This window comes from Planococcus citri, chromosome 2, assembly GCF_950023065.1.
Source record: "Planococcus citri chromosome 2, ihPlaCitr1.1, whole genome shotgun sequence".
NCBI classification, from domain to species: Eukaryota; Metazoa; Arthropoda; class Insecta; order Hemiptera; family Pseudococcidae; genus Planococcus; species Planococcus citri.
Genome location: NC_088678.1, coordinates 35,851,913 through 35,879,020, shown reverse-complemented (window position 1 = coordinate 35,879,020; position 27,108 = coordinate 35,851,913). Strand labels below are relative to the sequence as shown.

The 27,108-nt window shown below is 34.7% G+C and overlaps 3 protein-coding genes and 1 long non-coding RNA gene across 4 annotated transcripts in view; 3 read left to right on the top strand and 1 right to left on the bottom strand.

The window, feature by feature from the left end:
- Window positions 1–24,623, bottom strand: part of LOC135835591 (uncharacterized) — a 309,298-nt gene extending 284,675 nt beyond the window's left edge. The window contains exon 1 of the mRNA XM_065349926.1: window positions 24,598–24,623. The gene's annotated coding sequence lies outside the window, so the exon portion shown is untranslated. The remainder of the gene's footprint in view (window positions 1–24,597) is intronic.
- LOC135835574 (uncharacterized) lies at window positions 1,424–2,362 on the top strand. The gene is made up of 2 exons (XM_065349905.1): window positions 1,424–1,495; window positions 1,573–2,362. The coding sequence occupies exons 1-2, from the start codon at window positions 1,445–1,447 to the stop codon at window positions 2,272–2,274; spliced, it is 753 nt and encodes a 250-aa protein (XP_065205977.1). The 5' UTR covers window positions 1,424–1,444; the 3' UTR covers window positions 2,275–2,362.
- Window positions 9,601–17,704, top strand: LOC135835573 (annulin-like). Its single transcript, XM_065349904.1, has 9 exons — window positions 9,601–9,939; window positions 10,744–11,084; window positions 11,637–11,769; window positions 14,286–14,515; window positions 14,610–15,184; window positions 15,289–15,368; window positions 15,464–15,623; window positions 16,057–16,366; window positions 16,456–17,704. Exons 1-9 carry the CDS (start codon window positions 9,885–9,887, stop codon window positions 16,735–16,737), a joined length of 2,166 nt encoding a protein of 721 aa, XP_065205976.1. The 5' UTR covers window positions 9,601–9,884; the 3' UTR covers window positions 16,738–17,704.
- LOC135835592 (uncharacterized) lies at window positions 23,936–25,315 on the top strand. The gene is made up of 2 exons (XR_010556921.1): window positions 23,936–24,048; window positions 24,975–25,315. It is a non-coding gene; the product is annotated as an uncharacterized LOC135835592 (long non-coding RNA).
- The last annotated feature ends 1,793 nt before the right edge of the window (window positions 25,316–27,108 follow it).

Sequence of the window (27,108 nt, the reverse complement as noted above, 5' to 3'; positions counted from 1 at the left end):
TCATCAATATTCCAAAATCAGTTTTCGACAGTTCAGAACTGTATAGGTAATTATATTGTTCAAATTTTCAATTACCTATATGAAATCGCTGAAGAAATAAATAGGTAAGTAAGTATAGTCTATGTTTCCAAACTGAAAGAAATCGATTTTTGGATAAGTATGTACATAATCGGCCTAGTAAGTCAATAACAATGACAAGCACCAATCGCGTTAGTACAAACTATTGCAATTGCTAAAGTTTATTCGTACCTACAATTTTTGTGCCACTTTATGATAAACTGGAATTCCCAAAATATCGTAGGTGGCTCAAGAACAGCTTGAAATCACCTTCAGTTGACTCAGCATAATGAAATTAAGGTATCAAGTGAAATTTAGCTTTAAAGCTTCCTTTGGTATAAAATTTTGCGTAAATTTGAACATTCAAAAATTTGCTGGAAGCTCCAGAACTACTCAAAACAGTTCAAAATTGTTTCTATAATCGAATCGAATCTATAGGTCAATTTGGTGAAATTTTGTTTTTTATTTTTCAAATGACCACTTTTGTGATTTTTGCATTTTAAAACAGCCAGTTTTAGTCAAATAGGTTGCAATTATTTTCAAAAAAAAAATTTCGCTGACTGATTTATTTTTTGAAAATAAGTAAGGTGTTCAAAAAATGCTAAATTCTCTCCACTAATGTGATAATCTATGGCTTGTCTGGCTGCATTTATCTAAAAAAAAAAAAAAACGCACAGTGGCCACATTTGGGCATTTAATAATCTTGAACGATTCTCAAATGCTGGCCAATAAGTAACTTTCTTTTCTTATCATACCAAAAGGCTGCATCACACTCTATAGTATCAAAATTTGGTCTCGAAACGATGATTTAAGTTGAAATGTGACTACAAATGACGCAACATGTCCAGGTAATTACCAGCTAAGCAGATACATATTATTTGTCTTTTTCATCAGTTATTTATGCGATTTCAATAGTCATTTTGAAAATCTTAAAAACACGTAGCTCCTCCAATGTTTTATTTAGGCATGCTGGAATTTTTTCTGTGGTTTATCTTATGGATCTGCATGCTCTGGTAAAAAATAACCGAGTAGCTATTGGAGGGGGGGGGTACCTCATACCTAAAAGCCAGCTATTCCAGTCTCAATATCAAATGGGTACCTAAACCATGCAGTTGAGCTTGAATTTCCAGAAGTACCGACAATGCATTGAAAAATTCATTGCTCCTTCCTACGCGAATTTTCTATTGCAGCGGTAAAATGTGAAAATCTATTGTACATACAAGCCATTGTGTCATCAAATGACAAAATTATTCATGTGTAATGTGCTCTGTCGACATTTATGATCCATTGAAATTTCATTTTATTGCGCCGCACCGCTGTGGAAAATTCCCTATATAAATGAGTACACGTACCCCAGTTGAGGGAATTTTTATTCTATTGAAACATCATGTCTTTGAAATTGAGTTTAATTTTTGTCTTCGGACTTCTTGCTGTTTCAGTAAGTATCTGCGCGTATTTTATCGGGTTCGTACTTTGTACTGAACGATTCTTATCAATAATTCTTACTCTCCATAGATCAACGCCAATGTCACTCCAGCAGCCACTATTCTTCAACAAGCGTTGGCTGAAGCCTACCCAGATTTTCCTTTGGCTTTGAAAGCCTCCGGAGAAATATACAAAGCGATGGCGATAGATGCGTTGAAAGGAGAAGAGGAAAATGCCATAGTACCGATATGGAAAACAATCATCAAGACATTGACCGATCCTAAAGGAGCTGAGACTTTCAAGTTGGTCGTAAACAAGATTAAAAAAATCATCGAGGATGATAATGCTCAACAAACCTTGATCAATATCTTTGCAACATTGTATACCTGTTTCACATATGACGTTGGTGAAAGTGGAATTCAATTCCCATGGAAAGAATTGAGAAAAATGATTAACGGTAATGGTAAATCAGTTTTCCCACTGATGTATGGTAGATTTTGGCAATTAGCTCAAGATGCGAACACGGGTCCAAAATTAGCCTTAATTCTGAATTCTGGTGAAAACACGTTTGAAAACGTAGAGCAAAAAGTTTTGTATGGGCAGACTGGAAAATTAGCATCGGGATATCGAATGCCTGCCTCTGAAAACGTACCGCTAAAAGACTACTATGGGCAGACTGACAGATTAGGATCGGGATATCAGATGGTTGCCGCTGCTGCCAGAGATGTTGACGGGTTTGCCGATGGTAATTTGATGCGTTTTGAGGATACTCAGAATTATCAAAATCAATAATAATCTAGACTAGGTTTGGTTTTTTAATAAGAAATGTCTTCTGATTATAAATACATAAAACTAAATAAAATAAAAGCTATAAAGGAAATGTCTGTATTTTTCTGATTATACGAGTATTCGTATTGCCTGATTCCTATTAACTTCAGATGTAGATATAGAGATAATTGCATCTCTGTACTTAATTATTCGCGTATTCAAGTGGATCGATATAATCCGGGAGGTGCCCCAGGTGACATGCACCAATTTCAATGATTCTTGCACCATTGGATAAGTAGAGGACATCGAACATAGTCTATCACACAATTTTCAGCTGCTGAAGTTGATATTTCAGCCTTCCAGGGTGGTTTTTCGATTTTCACATAGAAATGTTGAAAAATTGGCCAAAAATGGTGAGCGCAGATCGCACACCGAAACTTCCCATATTATTTGGGCATTTTAATACATATGATAAGACTAGCTCACGGTGAAATTTTCAGCTGCTAAAGTTGATATTTAAGGCTTCCAGTGTGATTTTTTTTTGATTTTCACATAGAAATTTTGAAATTGGGCAAAAATAGTCGGCGGAGGCCGCATACCGAAACCTCTCATATTATGTATTTTGGCATTTCAATACATATGGTGAGACCAGCCCATGGTGAAATTTTCAGCTGCTAATGTTGATATTTCAGCATTCCAGGGCGATTTTTCGATTTTTTCAAAATTGCAAAGTGAAAATCGAAAAATCGCCCTGGAAAGCTGAAATATCAACTTCAGCAGATGAAAATTTGGGGTTAGGCTATGTTCGATGTCCTCTATCCAATGATGCAAGAATCGTTGAGATCGGTGAATGTGAGCTGGGGCACCTCCCTTGTAAGTAGGTGAGGTAAGTACCTGTTAACCAAAATTGTAGAGAATGAAATTTCCAACAACTGGAGAACGATTTATTTTTTTCTTGAATGCGTTAATTGTAGTTTTTGAATTAGATATACCTATGTCGGGTGTTCTCAGAAAAGCAGAAATTTTTTGATTGGTCCAAACTCTATTTTTCTGATAAGTTGTCAATTTTTACGTTTTTTTTCGTTTTGATCATTCATAAACTAATGAAAAATATATGTTTGTAACAGTGGGGTTAGATGGGACTGCTAGAAGAAGGGATTATGATAATTTTCTCCTAAGGTGGTTTTCTGAGAAATATTCCTTTGAGAAGGAACATTTTCCAAATAAATGCCTGGCTAGCTCTAGAATAGGCAATCCTTTCTACCTCAATGAACACAGTGAGAAGTTACTATACTATAAAGAAAGAAAGCCTTGTCGAACCAATTACTTATGGTTTTTATTTACAGATGTTAGTGTAAAACAAGTAATTGAGCATATTATACCAACTAATTATAATTACTTATAATTAATCTGTGTGTGAGATAGGTACACGATACAAACTACCTATCTTCTAACTCTACGAGTAGGTAACTTAAAACATCCACAGGCAAGCCTGGCAACTTATTATAAAGCGAGTTGTAAATATTTAAAAGAATACAATGTAGTTGTATTATTTTAGTCTCGAATGCTGAGGTGATTAACACATCATCACCTAGCACTCGGAAGATTAGATTAATTAAAAAGCAGGGTAGACAACAATAGTGTGAATACAGCATACACATTAAAAATGAAAAGTATTTAGATGACTTTTTTGATGTCATCCTCATGCTTCCCAATTGGCATTATGTAAGGGCAAACGCAACCCCGGTAAAAGAATTAAATAATTTACCTTAGATGATGAAGATACCCACAGTTTTACTGTTCACATTGCCTGACTCTCCCTGGCGACTCCAATAATAGTTGCTTTGGTAGGTATATGATTAGTAGATCCATTTTTGTAGGGTTATCCACTCGATTGTCCGGATTAATCAGTCAGAGATGGGCCAATAAAGTACCATGATCAGGGCTTCAAACCCGAACGTTTTCAGGTACGGGTATTGGGTACGGGTACAGGTTTATTTCTCAGAGAATCGGGTACGGGTATCGCGGGTACGGGTATGAAAATTTTAAATGTTTGGGTACAGGTACGGGTTCGGGTATTTTAGGTGAAATACCCGAACTGTACCCGATCTATCGGGTATTTGAGTTCAAAATAGTCTCTATCGGGTACCTACGGGTACAGGTTCGGGTATTCCTCATTTCATTTTTCGGGTACGGGTACGGGTTCGGGTACAGAAATTGTTGGATTTTCGTTCGGGTATTCGGGTACGAGTACAGGTGCAGGTTTGAAGCCCTGACCACGATCTTACAAGGATTTGACGAAGTATCACGTTATAAGTGCCATGACCTTACAAGGAATTAACAAAGTGTCACGTTGCAAGTACTAATTAAACCATCTAAAGATGGGTAAAACACATGTAGGGAGTATGGAACTAGCCATACCAGCCATTTAAATATTCACTGTAACTGATGTTGGTCCTGAGAGCTTGAGTGTCCTGGACCAAGTGATTTTTCTAGCATCACGATCCTTGCAACATGGCTCGGATTGCGAGTACATTACATAGCTTATTGCTCCTCCCACAAGACGATTACAATAACCTACCCACTTGACAATAGATTCGCCGGTTGAAAAGCCGGTGAAAAAGCCGGCCCAAAAATGACAGTAAATTTGCTGGTAAAAAAACGCCGGCCGTTTAAAGTGGCTGTTTATTTCATTAAAACGCCGAAAAATCTACCAAACTACAAAAAATTTTGAACCCAAGCGGGGATTGAACCCACGACTCCTGCGTGGAAGTCCAGAGCGCTCACCATTCAGCTATCACAGCAACATTGAAATGTTTGTTTTCAAGCGGTATACATGTACCGCACTTCGTACTTTCCTTTAAATTTTGTGAAAATGAGTTGTGAAACATACGTTGCGCATGTGCATTGTAATCAGCGAATCAACACGCGGCTGTTTCTATAAAAGTAGCCGGCGACTTTTTACTAGGGCTAACCGGCGATTCGGCAAATAAAAAAAAACTGCAATTCGCTGGCTGTTTAAGTAGCTGTTTTCTTAAAAGTAGCCGGCGTTTTTTTCACCGGCAAATTCACTGTCGTTTTTGAGCGCATTTTAAGTGGCAGTTATGCAAAAACAACCGGCGTTTCGGCTGAAAGCGGCGAATTTATTGTCAAGTGGGTACACTTACCAAGAAGTTACGCTAATAACTACTATAGGCGATCAGGGCATATCTGCTCATCACATGTTTGTTGACTACTTTCCAAGCCAAACCAGAGAGAGGAGCGTATATTTTTCCCAAACTCTGTTTTTTTTTTCAGGAGCCCACATTTTGGAGATTTGTTTAGAGATGTGATAAAAGTTAGTGTTGCCACCTCTTTGAGCACTAAAGTTTAGCTGGAAAAGTTGAGAAATGATATTTCTCCATGGCATCCACTTTCAAAAATTCGGAAAAATTCCCCCGAACACAACTTTTTATGCTAAATAACATATGTGACGTGCTCTACGAGAATCGACCTTAGGTAAAAAAATGTGTTTTGAGAAACATGCATTTAAAGTTTTGAAGTGTGTTTTCGCCTTATTTTCGGGTAGGTATGCAACAGAAACGTCTCCAGTAGTTTCGTCTAGGTCCCCTTTAGCTCTGTGACTGTTCGTGTAAACCAGTCATAACAGCATGTTCGTATGCTGCCACGCTAGCCGCGTGGCGCAGCTGAAGGACTATCACGCGGGAGGTACTGAGTTCAAATCCCTCCCTAAGCCTACAATTTTTTTCAAATTTTTTTCAGTTGTTTTTTTTATTTTAATATTTTTTCAAGCAGATTTTTCACTGAAAATGAAATTTATTCTACTTTTTCTTCTTTTAAAAAATTAATGAATTAACAAGTTTTTATGAAGTGAAATACACGAATGGGGCTTGATAAGTGTTTGTATGCAAATTAGGTTATTTTTTACTGCCAAAATCATAAAAAATAAAAAAAATGAATTTTGAGTTGATTTTGGGCCTACCCCTCAACTTTGGGGTCGATTTCCGAGGAAAGTAAAAGAGATAGGAAGTTGCGGTTTGCGCCATTGGAAAGAGCGTCTTTTTTTCTATAATAATCGCTCATTAACTTGAAAACCCTTTTTTGACCTAAGGTCGATTCTCGTAGAGCATGTCACATATCAAAAAATTGAAGTTGCGTTTTTGGATATTCTCGATTTGAAAAATTCTTCAGATTAGCAAAAAGTAGAATTTCCTACATTAAAAAGTTAATCCCAGTGAAGAATATGTATAGGTATGGCAACGTATCTCAACGGACACAGAAATTTTTAATCTGGAAAGAGGATATAACTCTAAAATTCACCATCTCTTGACATTTCAGCTGCTGAAATTCATTTCTCGATGTTTGGCGAATTTTGAAATTTTGAAATGTATTGGCGTAGTACTTATTTCTACATTAGCTATACAAATTATGACCCTGACAACTATCCATGAGCGCTTTTATGGTTTATGAGCTCTTGATTCCACCACTCAAATGTATGAATGGATGTAAATGTAAAACTGCATAATCTTTTATTAGAATGTTTACAATTACAAGTATCTACCCCTGAATTTAATTGCAAAATTCTATTCTTATGCTTAACTTGATTTTCGAGATTTTTTTCTGTTTTGAAAAACAGTATAGAGCCAAAAGTACACTTTTTACTCAAATACTTACGTTTTTCAAGATAAATAGTACTTTCAGCAATGACGAAGAGGAGGGAATATTTAAAAAAGAAATCTGATTTATTCGCCAATAAGAAATTCACGCTAATTAGTGTGCCCCTGTTAAAGTATTTTTTTGGATCTCAAAAACATTTCAAAACTTGAAAATAAGTACCCCTACAGTTATTTTCATCAGCCGAGGTAACTGATTCAGTCATTATTCAACATTGTCTATTTTTAAAGGCAATTAGGGATCGGTATTTGTTCTGGTAGGAATGTTCATGAAAATAGATCTGAAAAAATGTAGGTATAAGTATCTACTTTTAGGCACAAGTCTACGTATAATTTCGTTTTTAATGGCATTTTTTACGATTTTAAACGTTTTCTCGTTGCTATAAATTTAAACATTTGGACTAGCAAACAAACATAAAGCTCCATTTGCATAACATGACATAAATTCGACTCATCGCTCGCTTGGGTATATGTATGGAAAAAATTTTGCGACAAAATGGTTTGAAGAGTCATAAATAGGTACATAAACCCTTGTTAGTAGAATGTTCTATAGGTAGTTAGGTACCTTCCTACATTCAACATAAACAAGCGGTCACCTCGTTTATAAATAAGGTAGAAGAAAAAAACGTGTGAAATTCTCATGTTTTTATTTAGCAATAGAACATAAAAATACTTGAATATGAGGTACCTACTCATAATAGTATAGGTACGTACAATAAAACTTGATTAAAAGGTAGTCCTACATAATAAGCATGGGTAAATCGTAATGCAATTTCAGTTGGGAGGTATCTATCCAACAAGGGAACCTCTTGGTCACTCATGTCAACGAATTTACTTATCTACCTACATTTATAGGTATCTTAATTACAATGACTGTTTGTTCAGCTCTGATTTCAATCAAAAGTGGGGGTGGTGTTTTTGAGGCACAGAAATCAGGAATAAACGCTCAAAAATAAGATCAGCAGATTCAATGACTGAGCGACCGAGTCGTTCCCTTGTACATGTAGATGAGAATGATTCAATTAGGATAAAATCTAAAAAATAACATTTTTCAGGACTCACCAACAATTTCATATTTTATATTAGGTGTTTTATTTTCACCGCCTTTGAACAAAAATTGATTTTCGAATTTTTCAAACTCCTTCTGTTTCATTGGCTGACTTGGGTCGATTCTCTTTGGAGATTTGTTTGACAAATCCTGGTTCCATTTACTTAATCGCGGACGTATGTCCTCCAGATCCCTAGAAACTCTTTCATATCCTGATTTTAAAAAATCTTCCTCGAGCATAACTTCTTGTCCCACACTAACGAACTTGTCTTCAACAGAATTCACGGTTATCGAAAATTTTTCATTGTTGTCTAGATTCCAAACAGTTTTTGGTATTTCGGCGTTTTCCTGTTTCTCAACAAACTCATCTTCGGCCACCATTTTGTATGCTACTTTGGGAGTTTCGAACGTTAAGGGAAGATCTGTAGAAATTTCAGCTAGAACTTTTTGAAGCACAGTACCTGTTGGAATGCCATCTACGCAAACCTGGAAAATTTAAGCGCTAATATAAATTTTTCTGTTTATAATAATACTATTTCTATCGATTGGTAAGAACTTACCAAAACACAGACACACCAAAACCCGCAAGCAAAAATTGAGCGCAATTTGCACGACATGACGTTGCGGTGAATTAATTTTTTTCTCGTAATTCAACTCTCCGCTTACCTAGTTATATGGGAAAATTTTTACGGCAAAATGGTTTGAAGAGTCGTAAACACATTAATTCTGATCTCCGATAAATGTCACATTGGTACGTAAAATGTTTTATATTTATACCTTTTTACATTCAACACAAACAGACAGATTACCTCGTAGCCCCCTCTCAAAATTTCGAGTTCTATTTTTACGGTTATCTATTGAGAATATTTAAAATAATCCATGATATCAAAATGGATTATGACTTCCAAGTAAGAGCGCGTGCAAAAACCACTAACATCATGTACAAGTATTTCCGTGTATCTGTTACAACGTCACTCATTGATATTCGCAAAACATTTTATCTATGGATTTTTTTAAGTTAACCACTATGTACGTATGCGATATTTACTTAACTAAGTACTTAGCTTTCACAGGAACGATACTTACCTAGTAAAGATGAGTGTGTCCCCCCTCCCCTCCTCCCCAACCCACGAATCATCGACAGATCCGGCAAATATTCGATATATTTGAAGTCGCCGAATTCACAGTCAGTAAATCGGCTGCGAGACTTGTTTTCCAACTTCTCGAAACTTGAATTACCAATTTTTGAAAGTTTTTGACTTCACTTCGCTTGGGCTAAATAGTTCTTCTATTTCTGAATTAAGGTACTGCAACTTTCTGTCTAGGAAATTGAAAAAAATGAACTCGCATGAAAAAATTTTATTTTTGCATTTTTTGAAATATGAATTATCGACAGCTTTTGCTCACGCTTCACTCGAACCAATAAAATAAGTTCTTACAAATTTTTGGGGGAAATATCTTGATACGTAGAACGAAATAACACTCAAAATTCTGGAGAAAATGCATATAGCAAGGAGGTATACACAGAAACAATACATCAAATCAACATGAACACCGAATCATAATAAGTACATGCACTTCCAAGATGCTGTACAGTTACCACATAGCTGATTGTGAGTAAAATTTTCTAATCGAATGATTCTTTTAAAAAATGACCAATCTATGTACTTCAGAATAATGCAAGTACAGAATCTTAATCATTTTTCATAAATTTATACGTAAGGTACTTGCACTAATGAGGCCATTATTATCTATTCCAAGTATGTACCTAGATATGTGCTCTATTCTCTACGGCTGCACAGCATAAATATATCCAGCAGTAGGACAAATGAAGCATTACAATTTTCGCGAGTGTTGATCTTCAATGCATCACAAATCTAAATAATTTTATTGTACTCATTCGACGCGTCAGTATGTTCGAAAACCAAAACGTATTCGCTGATCTTCTTCCGGCTCTTCCCGCACAAGGTAATAAATTTCTTCATTATGTTAGATATTAATTTCTAAAAACTGCCAGGAGCCTTATTTTTGAACGGTTTTCAACCCGAAAGTTTTGAAAGATCTCAATTATATCTGTCATTTCATTTCTGTCGTGTACGTATGTGAATTTTTCCTTTCTTATTTTCGATTTTCTTTCATTAAAACCCAAGAACTAAACGCCAAGTTGACGTTTTCATTTCCGAATTTCGCCTGCGAATTTGAGAAAATGATTTACAATACTTGTACTTGAAACAAAGTTGCAAAATTTGGGGAACAAGCATAGATAGATAGGTACCTACCTATACTAAATGACATTTCAAGTGCATGCATGAAGCAGATAACTTATTTCTGAAAATAAAATTTTTTTCAAAAATAATTCTCATTGAAGCGTTGAAAATACTCGTATGCAAAAGTTTTGGAATTGAGTGAGATAAAAACAACTTTTTCAAGAATTTTGCCCATGTCAAAACCCCGCAATTTTTTCTGAAAATTGTTGTAAAAAAATTAGTCACGATTTTTAATCAATGAAAAATATAGACAGGTAGGTAATACGCATTTTAAGATTTCAATTTTCAATAGCTAAAATGATACAACATTTTACGTATTCTCTGCTTAAATATAAAAAATCTTGAAGAATGTATCGACATTTCTAGTCAGGAAGTGCCTGCGTGGGCAGCGTCCTCGAGTTGACTAAAATGCTCTCTGACTTTGAGCCAGGAGCTAAGTGCTTTCTGACTCACTCTCGCCTTGAAACGAAAGCCAGCATTACTCAAAACTCGAATAAACTTTCAGCTGAGGAATCGGTATTTAGGATTTCCAACGTGGAATACTGTTTGGCTGAGAATGGAAAAGAACATCATACTTCACGTTACGATATCATGAATCGGCGAGTCTATGGCACAGATCATCTAGTCGTCCGCCGTGGTCAACCCTTCATAATCAACGTGAGGGCTTCTCGCTATTACAATTCCAATCGAGATGATATTTGCATTGTGTTCACTCCCGAAGACACTGAAATGTCACGTAGAACATACCCAGTCATAACAGAAGTTGTGCAGCGAAATGAAGTCTCCAGTGGAGCTTGGCGAGCCGAAATTCAACAAGCCTACTCCAACAATGTCCTTAGGATAGCAGTATGTTACCTAATTTGTTCAACTTTTCCATATGTGACCGTCCACGATAAAACCGACCATCCGTCGCAAAAAATCGAAAATGTTTTTTCGTTTATTTTTGGGCCTTAAATGGTTTAGGGAACAAAAATTCGCGAAAAAAAAATTTTCGATTTTTTGCGACGGATGGTCGGTTTTATCGCGGACGGTCACATATACGAGTATCTAATGACATTTTATATGATCGGTGAGGTAGTTCACATTCTAGTGATGGTGAAAAACTGCGCAGAAAAGTTTTAAACTTCGAAGTAGCGTACCTAAATGAAGGAACAACCCATGCAGTGGGTACCTCATTTGGTCACCCAATCCGGAAAAAGTGCGAATTGATTTTAAATTTTTTATCATAGACGAACTTTTCAACTTTAGTTCAAAATACAAAGTCTCCTGAATTACCCCATAAAATGAAAAATCTTTTTTTTTTTCGTTATACATGTTCAATTTATTTGTCTCAAAATTCGATGGTAACGCATGAATATATTCAAAATTTTGTACAATAAACGAACTGTTTAATTTAAGGTTACTCCTGCGGCAAATGCTCCTATTGGAAAGTGGTACATGATGATAATGACAAGAACCCGCAATTTGGATGGTTGCCAAACATTCCAAGCAGACCGCCCGTTTTACTTGTTATTCAATGCCTGGTGTAAAGGTAAGTTACACATAAGTACATGGATGGTAATTACAACTTCTAAGATTAAGTTTCAGATTATAGATGGTTAGGTAATGTGTTTGAGTACGAGTTGAAGGTTTCTAAAATAGAAGTTGAAAACATTTTTTGCTTGAGATTTCAGATAGATAGACTGTAAAGGTTTTTACAATAGGATTTCGGTTTTTCGGTTTAGGTATTCTGTTTGTTTGTTTTTAGTTTTTTTTTTCAATTCTTGTCCAAAATCAATTGTTTTTAGCCACATTTTGGTTAAAAAAAAAAATTATGGCTATTGCAGTAGGCTCGATAGATATAAATATTTATAAGTTTCAGCTCAACATTTTATGACTTGAAACCTGTTCTAATTGATCAAATAAAGTCAAACTTGGGGAATAGGGGTTTCTCAAAAATCAAATTTGACTCCTGGAGTGAAAAGGGTCAAAGTGGAAAATTACAGAAAGGTCATTTTTTTAGAGGGGCATATTTTGGTTTCCAATGGATGAAAAGGGTCCAAAATCATGTCATTGGTTACTACTGCCTCAGCAATCAACATATCCAAATTTCAGTCTCCTAGGTCATCCACGCCACCATTAGTGCATGTCTCAACCACAGGTACTTATACTTGGGTCTGAACACACCCACTGATTCAAACAGTGTCTGTCTCAACTACGTCATGGTCTTTACTTGGGTCTGGACACACCCACTGATTTAAACAGTGTCTGTCTCAACCACAGCTCTTTTCTTGAGTCTGAAAACACCCACTGATTGGAATGATTGGAAATTCTGATTGTTTGATTTTTTGTTGGTTTTTTGAAATTTTTGGAAATATTGCATTTGAAACTCCCACTGTGTTTGTCTCAACCACAGGTCCTTACATGGGTCTGAAAACACCGCACTGACTTGATTAGTGTACAGGTCCTTAGTTGGGTCTGAACACTCCCACTGATTTAAATAGTGTCTATCTCAACCACAGGTCCTTACGTGGGTCTGAACACACCCACTGATTGAAACCGTGTCTGACTCAACCTCTGGTGTTTTCAATTCTGATTGTTTGATTTTGGCCAGAAGGTAAAGTAGGTCTACTGTTCGTTTTTTGAAATTTTTGGAAACATTAAATTTGAAACTCCCATCTGTGTCTGTCTCAACCACAGGTCCTTACTTGGTTCTGAACACACCCACTGATTTAAATAGGGTCTGTCTCACCCACACGTCCTGAGTCGGGTCTGAACACACCCACTGACTAAAAATTCTGATTGTTGATTTTTTGTTGGTTTTTTGAAATTTTTGGAAATATTGAATTTAAAACTCCCACTGTGTTTGTCCTGACTACAGGTCCTTACTTGGGTCTGAACGCACCCACTGATTTTCTCAACCACAGGTCCTTAGTTGGGTCTGAACACACCCACTGATTTAAATACTTAGTGGCTATGTCAATCACAAGTCCTTACTTGGGTCTGAACAGTGAACACACTCACTAATTTAAATAGTGTCTGTCTCAACTACAGGTCCTTTCATTAGTCTGAAAACACCTACTGATTAAAAATTCTGATTGTTTGATTTTTTATTGGTTTTTTGAAATTTTTGGAAATATTGCATTTGAAACTCCCACTGTGTTTGTCTCAACCACAGGTTCTTACATGTGTCTGAAAACACCCACTGACTTGAATAGTGCCTGTCTCAACCACAAGTCCCTACTTGAGTCTGAACACACCCACTGATTTAAACAGCGTCTGTCTCAACCACAGGTCCTGACTTGGATCTGAACACACCCACTAATTTAAATAGTGTAGATGGAATAATTAAGGTGGATGAAATCTTATTTTACCCCATTATTGACCCCCTACCCTTAAAATTGGCCTAGGGTGGGGCCCAAATTTTCATCATACAAAGAGAAGGTGCCACTTTAGTGCTTTTTGCAAATTTAAACCTTCCATCCGCATTTGACCTCATTCCAGGATCAAAAAAGTGGATTTTTGAACTATTTTAGGTACCGTGTTTTTCAATGGTTAGGAAAGCCTGCAGGCTCTCCAAATTGACCTAGGGGTCCAAATTTTTACAGTACAATGTGAGGATGTTCCTTAAGATCTTTTTGCCAGTTTCAACCTTCTAGTCCCATTTGACCCCTTCTTGGGCTCAAAAACAGAATTTTTGTACGTGTTGTACATGTTATTTGACATTTAGGAAAGCCTGCAGCCCCTCCAAATTCACCTGGAGGGTCCAAATTTTTACAATACTAGGTTTCAACCGTTCGATCCTATTTGACCCCTCTCCAGGATCAAAAAAAATGCATTTTCAGGCTATTTTACCAATTTTATGTGTTACATGACCTTTAGGACAGCCTGTAGCTCCCTCCCAAAGTGACTTGGGCTATCCAAGTTTTCATAGTACAATGGGAAGGTGTCACTGAAGTGCCTTTTGCAGGTTTCAAACTTCCTAATAAATAATTTTATTTTTTCAATTAATAAACACCACCTTCGCAAACCATCTAAAATTGAACATAAATATGTATTTTCTCCCAGACGATCCTGTATATTTGGACGACGAATCCGAGCGCGGGGAGTATGTGCTAAACGATACTGGACTGGTGTGGCTGGGTAATGCTAAAGTAAATTTTCCTGCGGCTTGGAGCTATTCACAATTCTCTAGCTGTATTCTGGAATGCGCTATTTTCCTAATAAGCACAATCGCCGAACTTGGTAGCCTCGAACGCGGTGATCCCGTCCGGGTGACTCGCGCTTTATGCGAAATCGTAATAGTCTACCTTTTAATAAACACCTTTTCTTTTAATTAACGTGCAAATATGAAATAATTTCCAAGTTTTTCATTTTCAATTACTAAAACAGATGAATTTCACTGATGATGGCGATGGCACCGAAGTAATGGAGGGTAGGTGGGCGTTTGATTATTCATATGGTACTGAACCTACCATGTGGATGGGCTCCGAGGCTATTCTTCAACAGTACTACATGTACGGAAGACCCGTTAAGTACGGTCAGTGCAGGTCAATTGCGGGTGTATTGGCTACCCTTTTACGCGCTCTCGGTCTACCCTGTCGAGTGGTGACAAATTTTGAAAGCCCTGAGGATGACAATAGAAGTTTGACCATTGATAAAGTCATTGACGAAAATAACGAGCTGGTTTACGGATATACGGACGAACACATGAAGACATGGAATTACCATGTATGGAACGAGGTGTGGATGAAGAGATCGGATCTTGCGCCGGATTTTCACGGATGGCAAGTGCTCGACGGTACCTACAAGTATGGTCCAGCTTCAGTAGCGGCTATCAAAATCGGCGATTTAAAATTACCATACGATATGCAGCCCATTTATGCAGCCGTAAATGCTGATATGGTTTGGTGGAGACTTAACAGTTGGACCGGATATGGGGAATGTATAGGGTGTGATGCCTCAAGGTACCTATAAGCATCTAAGATGTTTTCATTCTGTTTTAATGAGTACATATTTTTACACATCCGACGCGAGATTTACTCTCAAGTATTTTTCTTTTTCATTGCAGAATTGGTCAAAAGATTAGTACAAAAGCAGTGGGTACACTAGAACGTGAAGATATAACTCATAACTACAAGTACCCGGAAGGTAGATTCAACATTTTTTTTTCATCATGTAACATGAGATGTTTAATGAATAATCAATTCGATTCAACTGGTTTTCAACTTATCATTTGCATGTAGGATCAAAGAAAGAAAGAGAAATCAACGAAAAAGTACTTTCTGTATCTGCTGCATCTGGATCACCCTGGGCTCAAATGTACCTCAATGAACAGCAAAAAATCGATGACTTAATATTCAACTTGGAGTTGACCGAAGACTTGATGATTGGCCAACCATTCAGGTACCTATTTGAAATCAACTCAAAAATTTATTATCATTACCAGGACATTTTAAAATTAATGCCTCTAACTTCATAATTTGGCCACACTGTGGTCTCTTGGAACGTACTCCTAAAGCCTCAAAATACCTTCCTCTTGCCCTTGACAGTAGTTAAATGACAAGCTCCACACAGGACTTTTGCAAAAATTGAACTCTTCTTATTTTGTGAAGCTTTAAAAACATTCATTTCTGATTTCTGAATTATAATCACTTATAGTTGACTATGTTTCCATTGTTTCCATCACAACTTTTCGAAGTTATGCAGTACCAATCATTCGTCAAAATTCTTGAAAATCATCAAATTTTTGAAGAATGCAAATCATTACTTTTGAAATGTCCAGATTCAGCGTCATCATAAAAAAACTGAAACTACTAACTATGCAATTTAATTTCAGCGTCACCCTAACAATAAATAATGTTGGTCAAATGGAAATGTATCGAGTCTCGGTGAATTTATGTATAGATATAGTAATGTACACAGGTCAAGAGTTTGCAAGGGTCAAGCAATCTGACAGGATACCAAAGATCATCTATCCCAATTCCAGTGTCCAGGAGCAGCTCTACATTCACTGGGCTGAATATTACCCTCTACTCTTTGATCAATGTTCTTTTAAACTTTCATGTTATGCTACAGTCTATGATGTTGATTTCACATACATTCACGAGGAAACATTCTCTTTACAAAAACTTCACGTAAAAATTGAGGTTAGACCTGTAGAATCATTTACTCCTACGCTTCTCTTTTTGAGCAAAAATGATGATAAATCGTCTAAAATATTCAAAATGACTTGCAGGTGAACAACGAACCAGTCGTTGCGAATGCTGTTCAGGTGACGGCACGCTTCAAGAATCCATTGCCAATACCCTTGACAGGGGGTATGTTCTGCATCGGAGGTGTGGAGCAGATGGTCATTCCATTATTAGGAGATGTTGAGGTTGGAGGAGAAGTGATTTGTCCATTCCAAGTGACTCCTTTATTTGAAGGAAAACAAATGATCATTATAAAATTTTACTCGCAGGAGTTAAAAGACGTTGATGGCTTCCATGAATTTATTGTAAAAGGCTGCAAGGGCTGAGGCGGGGTGACTTTTTTGAGTAGGGGTAGGGCAAATGAAATGCTGATCAGGGCATGGAAGTAATTCTGGGGAGTGCTCAAGATATGGGGGGGGAGAAGGAGGGTGTTTTTTGTGGGTCCTTTAAAAGACTGTACACACATTTTGTCTCAGCTAAGGCTGGAAGATGCTAGCGTAGCCAGGATTTTTTCAATGGGAGGAAAAGAACAGGATTTTTGGGCATGAGAAAGTCAAAATTTGAAATAATTTTATTATACAATTATTTTATAAAAATAAAGATACCTACAACTACCTACTGTTTTAGCGAAGCGAAAACGAAAATTTTTCGAAAAAATTGGCAAATAGTTTCTGAGACTCATCAAATTGGGTGTCTGCCTGTTCTTTCTAACAGACTTAATATAGGTAATGTTAAAAGTTCACAGAAATGTTTTTTTTTTCAAATAAAAATTCGAGCAAATTTTACAACAAAAAAAAATTATAAAAATACGTAGGAAAAACTTGACTTAGTCATTTTTCAGTGGAAATAGGAATCTTACTATGGATTTTCTAGTCATGGCGCAAAATTTCTTCTCGCTAGAACATTGCGCTGGTTACCTACCCTGCCGTACGCTATGACCCCGAAACATTGAGTTGCCTAATCATAATAATCGTGGCTACCTATGTATTAATTTTAAACATGTTTAATAAAGAGCTAATATGTATCTTGAGAAGTTGAGATGCTCTTCACTTTTTAATTTAATTTTGCAAATTAGTACATAGAAGGCAATAATTCGTAAATGTACGACTTTGGTTTATGTATGTACTACTTTTTATTTAAATTTTGATAAACAGATCTAGGTCGGTACTACCTATACCAGAATTCAAAGATTCATAATAAAAGTCGAGACTCTCAAAAAGTACATGATATACATGCCAAAGTTCGGTCTCCAACGTCGATCTGGAAGGGCGGGTTCGTGTTTTACAAGGCCAATAAAACATGAAATCGAAAACTCTGCATTTTTTTTCTCAAATTGTTCTAGGAGGCTGAGTTTTTTTTGGATATGTTACCTATACGTATACAAGTTTGGGTTTCCTACGCATGCATTCCTCGTTTTAATTTTTCGATTTTTGTTTACCTTCCTACATTGCGAATTTTAAGATTAAGTCATCCCCACTCAAATTCAAAGTTGGTTTGGCCCAAATTTTAAATTCTTGTAGCTTTTCCAATCTACATAACTGTCTCAGGTAAAGAAATTTTTGTGCTAATTGGGATACTGCTTGCATTTGTTTGTAATCAAATTCCAACTTCTCAACTTACAAATAATTACACCACATTTTCGAAAATTTAATTTTTTTCATTAGTATTTGGTTTATTTTTATTTATTTAGAAATTCAATAAAAATCTAGAAACGAACTACTTAAGTAGGGCAGCTAAAGTTTTAGATTTGGAAATCTTTGACGTGTTTTTTGTTTTCAAATAGGCCTATCCAGCTATGCGTAGTGTGGTACTTGTATTTTAATTTTCATTGACGTTGGTAGGTAAGTACTTACTATGATCAAAGAAAAAAATACGAGGTAAATGAAAAAGAATGGCAGAAATTTGAAACAGAGGCATTACAAAATGTTGTTTTGCACAATATCAATTGATGCTTGAAAATATGCAGATGTAACGTAAGTACATAAAAAGTCTTTCATGTTGACTTTGTGGCATAATTTTCTGTATTGATGGCACATTATCCTCTGTAGTACGCATGTATTAAATGAGTTTAATTTCATATTGCGGAATTTTCACAGTTTTGGTACAAAACGAGTGAATTGAATACAGGTAATATCATACCTTACCAATCTAATACATCACCTAAATACTTAATTGCAGGCTGCTTAGTAAAATGAAATGAAAACACTTACCTTGAATTTGAGCAAATGCATTTGAGGAAGTTTACGTAAAATTCAAGTTATGCCTATGCCATGAAAATTCAAACTTTCTACGTCTGAAAATGTGGCGTTCCATTATCACAGGGCCCATTTGGTCTATCACAAATTAAGGAGAAAACCGAATTTTCAGGAAATGAATCAAAAACTACCCAATTTTTTTGCTCTTTTCTACTCACTGCACTGCCTATCATAACATGTATAGATTTAATTCACAAAAATTTTGAAAAGCGGCCCATGTAATCGATAACGCGTTTTTTTTACTGTATATCCCCGAAAACAAGAAAACAAAATTCCCATTATTGAAAAATGAATGAAATTACCTGAAGAATCATATAGGTTCAAAATTTTTCGACAAAAGATTCACATTATAGGCACTCAAAAGATACTGAAATTTAAAATTTTTACCTTCAAAAATTTTTAATTCATTTTTGTCAAAATTTTTGAAAATAAACTTTTTGAATTTTTGAAATTGAAAATGAATTTTCTCAGTAATTTCTGCAATTTTAGAGCTTGGATTACCATCAGGCAATCACTATTGGGCTCTCGAAATTCAGCTCTGATCTAAGAATATTAACATTACGAGGTGTTTAAGTACATACCTGTAAAATATTCAAATCAAATGGGTACCTACCTACTACTTGTACACATAAGTATTATTATACTTTGTGCACATTTCATAAGTATTTGTGTTGAAATATTATTTAATTTTAAATGTCGGCAAATGCACTCAGAAAGTCATTTTAATGATTTACTACAGTTTTCAATGACATTCATAAAAATAATTTGCGTAATTGCAGCTCTCAATTCCATACAAGTACATAAGTATTACATCATCAAAAGGCAAAAAAATAATTCGTATTTTATATACGTTCTGTTGACTTGAATTATTGACGATTTAAACATTGTTTTGATATACCGCGCCATTATAGGTATCAAAAAAAGAACTTATAATATACTTAGCTGATCGAATGTGAATGGAAAATATGTAAATTGAGAGCAGTTACCAGTACAATTTCATATTTATCGTAGAATCATGTTTTTAGAATTGATTTCAATTTATTTTTTCGGGCTCCTTGCCATTTTGGTAAGTTCAGTGTCATAAATAGTAATCTAAGTATACCTACCTATAACTTGAAATGAATTCTATGTGATAAAACAAAGTTCATGTTGAGCATTTTTACATAGATCTGTATTAATGGCACTCCTACTGGAAATATTCGAAATGAAAGTTCAATTATCCATGCCAATGTCACCTCAGGAGATATCATTGTCCATGATGATCACATTGAACAAACTTTGATCAACATTTTAATGCAAATGTACTCGTGTTTAACCTACGAAGTAAATGAAATCGAAACTCGTCTTTCATGCGAGGAATTGAGGAAAATGGTATTTGAGAACAACAAACAAATTTTTTCAATATTGGAGCCTGAAATTTCGAGAACACAGCAGGATCCGAGCATCAGCGAAATTTTCGATAAGTTGATGAATTCTGACGAATACGCTTTCAATCCAGTCAAACATCGATTTTTCTCTGAAAAAGATACTTCAGAATCAGAATATCAACGTGCTTCTAGAGAGGTTGCTGTAACATCCATTTATGATACAAAACTTGACAAAAAAGGGGGATCTATGAAAGATAATATGCATGCTTTTGATAAAGAAAACAATGGGTATGAAATCTGGAAAAATGATTTTTTATTCAAACGCTAAGTGCGTACGCTAAATGCTAAATCAATCAAACGACTCTCATTTTGGTATGCATGATTGAAAGCTTTCGAGAATGAATCTCTTAGAATTCGTCTTACTACAGAAAGGCACGTATGTGAGTACCTTACCTACCTAGCTAATATTTTCAATGATTGCATGATTATTTTTGAAAACAACAGGTTTTTTGCATAGGTACCTCCCCAGCTTATATGAAAGATGGTACCTACTCAATCACGACATAGGTGTACTTATACTTAAGCAATAATAATTGTGCATAGTAAATACAAGAACCTTTCGTAATCACAATCACCAATTATTTAAATACCTACCTAATCGGATATTTTTATTGAGCTGAAGTGAAACTGACACTTGTGTAGCTATACTTACTGTGAAATTCACATGACTAGCTGACTCTTCAATGTTTTATGTATCAGCCTTGCACGATTTTTGTCGATTTCTCATTGTCATTTGATGATGCATTATTAGGTACCTACCTACTTTATTAGAGAGCAACAAATCGTTGATATTTTGGTAAGTATCCGAAAGACAACATACATATCGTTGCTTTATTAGGAAAAGGTCGTAACTACAATTTTTATAAAAAATGAGATAGTGGTATCATTGGAAAGAGAATCTTGTCCTCTACATGATGCAACACTTGAAATTGAATTTCGATGTTTTTTGTTCTCGTAATAGCCGAAACCAAATGGTTTTAAATACACGTTTTCAAAACTGTTACAATGAAAAGGTTCTAAATGATATTGTTTCTCAGATTGAACCTATTTCTTTTGATTTTTGTAATTTGTTGTTAAGAAAAGTCATTATAAACACATAATTTCACGTAATTTCACTGATAAATTGCAGAAAATCAACCTCATCACCTTAAGGATATCGTTCCTGTGTATTTCTTATGGGCTTTTGATGAAAAAAGCTTGACTTAAGGTGAAAGTTCCTTTGTTGAATTTTACTTTTTTCAGTTCAGAGTTCCTCAAATAAAGAAATGAAAAATCAGTGCTACCAGGATGTTTATTTTGAAAATTAGCAGGAAAATGATTGCAATAACCAAGTGTTCTCTTACCTCATCTAAAACTACCAAGTGTACTTGATAGAATGCTCTTTAAAAATTAAAATGCGTTTTCTGAGAAATCAACTTTCATGTAGTTACGACCTTTTCCTAATAAAGCAACGATATATAATTATAGTTTGATAATTGTTTCACATCTTCAAAAATTTATTTTTCTATGAATACTTCCACTCAGGTATTTAAATTCTGCTGTTGTGATTTTGGATTTCGAATCTCTTTTGTTTTCTATGTGAAAGAAAAAAAAGTGAAAAAAATCCAGGTTCACCTTGCAAACGAGATTACGTATGTAGATACACCAAAACAGCATTTCCAACTTGAAATTTGACTATACTAAACATCAAGTGTAGTACGTAAGACTTCGTGAGTGCATGTGCCTATATGAGAATTGGATGGGTACCTAAATAACTAGATAGGTATACCTAACAGTTTAATTTATTTCGATGTTTATTTCACTTTTCATGAACACAAGAACTAAAATTTATTACATTGGCGATCCTTTTTCGCAATATGCTGCATGGCATCATCAAAGAGAAAAATTATTTTAAATAATTGTCAATATTTTTTGACTTGCCTAAATAACAAAATTTCACCTTGTGATGCGCCATATTGATTCGCTCTGAAAAATGTTCTACATAAACGAATATTTTGAGTCAGAATATACATTGACTGTAATTTTCTAGCGCCATCATGTCTTTGAAATTTGGTGTGACTTTTCTATGCGGATATTTGGCAGTTTTTGTGAGTACCTATCTATTTAACCATTCATGCTCAATATTTTTATTTTTTTAAGAAAGATGTTATGTGGTGAAATGAATGTTTTCATCCCTGCAGATGCACCAATTTTGGAAAATAAATTTCCCAGTGCATTTTTAAAATTTTTGCTTGAATATTTTAAAAATAAATCTTCAAAAAAAAACACACATCGCACTCTGCAGAAGAAAAATTTTATACTTAGGTATAATTATCTATTGTACAACGTTGTTTTTCATTTTTTTTTCTGCCCCTCGTGATGACGTTTTATAAATTCAAGTTGTCGAATTCCTTGATTTTCACAAAATGAAACAAAAAAGAAACATTTTGAAAAGATTTTTGTTGAAAACATAGCTTTGAACAAGTTTTTAAGCATTTTTGTTTTTTTAATCCTTGGCCTGTAGGTAAGTATAATACCCCGATCAACCTTGTGTTTATCGACATGGAATACTAACGTAAATATTGTTTGTGCTCATTTTTACGCAGGTTTTCACAAGCGGTGTTTCGAATTGTGATGTTGTCGATCCAGGATCACCCAGATACACGCCCGATAAAAATTTAGAATCACAATATCAACTGGTTTCTAGAGAAATTGGTCTACTGAAAATGCTACAGGGAGCCGTTAAAAAGAATGTGCAAATGCCTGTTAAACCTAAACCTTGGGTCGATAAGATGACTTTAAAATAGAAATTTGTTGATACAGATACTCATGAATAGATTTTCATACGCAGATAATAGTTTTAATACTGAATGATTGTACCTAGATCTACCCAGTACCTACCAAATATAGCAAAAATAATTCATTATTAGATCATCTCTCACACATTGGAAATGTGTGTGTTTACCTATCTGTTATAATTGTTCAATCAAGAATAATTCATGAATCGAAAATTTTGGACGATTAAGTTGTGTCAGTGTGTCTTGCTTTTAAAGTTTTATTTGAATAAGTGAAGAGTTTGGGTATACCTATTCTGCTGAGAGAGAGAGATTTTCAGCTGCATTTGTCAGCTTCAATACTTGAAAAAATATGGAAAAAATTGCATAGTTTTTTGCAAAAGTGTTCTGCCTACAAAAAATAAATCCGAAAATTCGATCATATCATAAATAGGCATTCTTCAGATTACATTAAATGATTCAATTTGATTTACACGCCTCTTTTGAAACAATGATAGGTTAATATTGTGTACAATGTGCTTGGGAAAAAAATGTAAAAAGTACCACAAATGACACCCAAGATGAAGGAACATTCCTTCCAATCTCAAAAAATTGCGTAAAAAATTACAAATTTTTCAAATAAGTATCAATTGAAAGGATAAAAGTTTTACCAAGGAGTTTTCATATCATTCATCAGGATTCAAATTTTCTTCCATGGTGATTTCAAAATCCAAGTTAGAGACCGACTCACCCCTAAACCCTTTGATGCTCTTTCAAGTCGGAATTAATGTCATAGCTTTGAAGTAGTGGGCCTGTATACTTCGTCAAAGCGACATCAATTGAAATGGTTTGCAATTTATTGTGCTCCTATTGTCACTTGTCACTCACCATGCTCTGCTCATGTGTTATAACGATTTATTTCATTTTTCGTGAACAAAAGGACCGAAATTTATTACTTACGCGATCCTTATAATTTATAAAAAACGATAAAGGGAAAACAAATCAAGATGTCAATGTTTGTTGATTAATGCTGATAATTAAAAACATACACGCAGCTCAGAATTTCTTTATATACCTAAACGTACGAGTAGGATTTCGAGTAAGTTTGTGAATTTACTGTACCTAGGTAATTATCTGCAAGTCGTGTAATCATGTCTTTAAACTACAGTGTAATCTTTTTATGTACACTTTTGACCGTTTTGGTGAGTACAACTACAAAATCTGATTAATATTTTATAACTAAAACAGACGTAAGAGGCAGAAAGACTTCAAAAAAAAAAAAAAAAAAAAAAAAATGGAACTGAATTTATGTTTGTTAGAAATTATCAACATCGTTTAAAACATGTTTTAAACATAAAAAAATTTTTTTTTTGTGGTTTGTCAAGATGTTTCGATTATTTTCACTTTTGCTTTCTTTTTCCTAAAGTGAAGAAGAGTACTTATGTAGGTACCTCTTTTCTTACAGATTAGACGAAGAGAACATTTTATTTTATTTTTATTTTCTTATTTGACAAAATCTTTCAACAAAGGTTTATTTTTGGGTTCAAATAAAATGTTCATGGATAAGTACCTACCTACCTACCTAATTCTTAACATTTTGAGATTTGCGTATCATTTTAAAAATTTAATCATGCATGACATACTTTCAAAATTCAAGATAAAATTAAACACTTTTTCAAAACATAAGAGATGACCTGGCAAGTGTGAGTAACTGGTTGAAAATTTGTGTACCTATCCTAAATGCATGTTACTGAAAAAAAAAAAAAAAAAAAAAAAAAAAACAGATGAACATGTCCCTAATCTCGAAAATTGAAGAGGATTCAAAAAATTTTTAATAATTAAAAAGATGATAGGATAATTTTGTCAAAAAATGATTGAACATGTTCATCATCGCAAAATTTTGGGTTTTATTCATGTAATACTCAACACCGTGACCAAGCATTTACTTATTTCGTTTTTTTGTGTAAACGACTCTCACCCCTTCAACTTTCAAAACAGGCAACAAGTTCACCAAAAGTTTTTTATACTTATCCGAATTTTCACGCGTGAATAATTTAGAACTTGAATTATTTTCTAGTATCTAAGGTGATCCACAAGCATAGCCTAATATTTTATTGTTTTTGCTCAGATTTGCACGTGCGCCGGCTCAAATCGCAAACGTGCTGATCCAGGGTTGTTTGGAGATATGCCGAATGATACGCCAAATTACTATCCAGATCCACATGATGTTCAGGAGCTGAATTCTAGAGAGATTATAGGTCCGGACGGATATGGCACCTGGACGCAGGACCCTCCCAAGAAAGGGGGACTTCCTCCTGTTGATACTAACCCTTGGAATTAAAATACCTACGTAACACTTAAGAAGATTGTAATGAAAACTTTTTATGCTGTACGAACGTAAATATCGTAAAAAGCATCAATTATTAGAGTATCTCTCACATACTGGAAATACATATAGATATTATAATATTTCTTTCAATCATTCATGGAATGTGTGTTGGTCGAATATTAAGCCTATTAGTTTTGAGGATTTGAAACTTGTTCAACTGAACGTTTGTTGTTCAGCTTCAATGAAATGATTCATTGAAGCACATTTGTCGTATTAGGTATTTTGATCTCATGAACCCATTCTCAACCTGTGAGGTTAATTTAAAGGCCTTGTGGGCTCGTCAATGGCCTAATGAATATGAAAAATATTTAAAATAAACTTCCATTCCCAATCTGAAAAGATAAAAAATCAAATGAAGTTGAAAGTCGAAACCTTAAGAAGACATTTATGTATCTACGGAGTACAAATCCTACATTTTCTATGTTGCATCAAGTTTCAACTATCAAGTTGATATTGCCAGATTTTAGTTAGGTAGGTAGTTATTGTCAAAAAATGACAGAAAGATTCATGCCATTTGGCCTTAGATCTGTGGGGATGAATATAATTCCGTATTTCAAAACCACTCTACAAAAATTTCTGGGAATCTTCGTAATGATTGGTACACAATCTTGTCATCAACAGAGAACCTTGAAAATATGACTAGTATAAATTATAAGTCGATTGATACCTATATAATGGCCTTGTTTTCACGATCACATCAAACCCTTCCGACTAAATATTACTCACTAGGCACCTCATATAAATTTTATTTGCATACATCGGCAGCCTTTTTACTGTACTATCATTAAAGAGAAAAATTAATAATATTTCCGATGTTTTTCGACTCAAACTGATAATTTAAAATGTTACATTGCCATGTTCCATCATACGCCGCTTTGATACTTTTTTCATAAAAAGGTATATAAGTAATTTCGAGTGGATATTTGTGCTCGTATATAACTGTATTCACGTAGTCATAGTTTAATCATGTCTTTGAAACTCAGAGTGACTTTTACCTGCGGACTTTTGGTAGTTTTGGTGAGTATCATACCCAAGTATGTACTTAATTATACAATATACAAGTGTATGAGATCCAATAAGATCTCCAATTAAAACCAATTGGGTAGTTGGGTACCTACCTAGATTTTTAATCAGATTCAATTTGATGCGATTTAAGCTACCCAACATTGAGTCAAATTGAATCCAAAACTTTTTTCTATGCCTGATTTGTTATTTTTTTTTAGCAATTTTAGCAAAAAGCGTGAAACGAACAAAATCAGAAGACGAAACAAACATTTTTTGTTCTTTTTCTTGATTTAAAACTTACTTTATCTGTTTTTCGAATATGATTTTTTTTTTGATAGTTTCTGTACTTTCTGTTGAGGTTAAACCTCACGTATAGGTACCTACTTGCCATAAAGAACATATATAACTTTATTTGTTTTTGTACAGAGTTGCATTGCTGGCGCCGTTCCGTCAAACGCAAATGTTGATGAGCCAGTCTTAAATGGGGGTACACCTGATGACTATCCAGCACCAGATTACGAACAGACTTCAAGAGACATTGCTGATGATATTATTCCGATGGCTAACCCTGAAAAAAATGGTTTTACTGTCCCTAGTCCTTGGAATCAGGATGACAGAAAGTAGAAAATGTGTTTCTATACTGTTGCTACGAAATAAGTGAATTTCCTACTAATAGAATAAGTTTTTACGCTGTATGAAATGTGACATCGTAATATGTATTACCAAATATCAGATCATCTCTATGAATGTCTAATACACTATAAGTTTATTCAACTATTGTAGATCGTAAATTATTATTTTAAATACAGTTGAATCTTTCTTCTAAAGTTTCTTATTAAAGACCATTATAATATTTGATATTCATGAA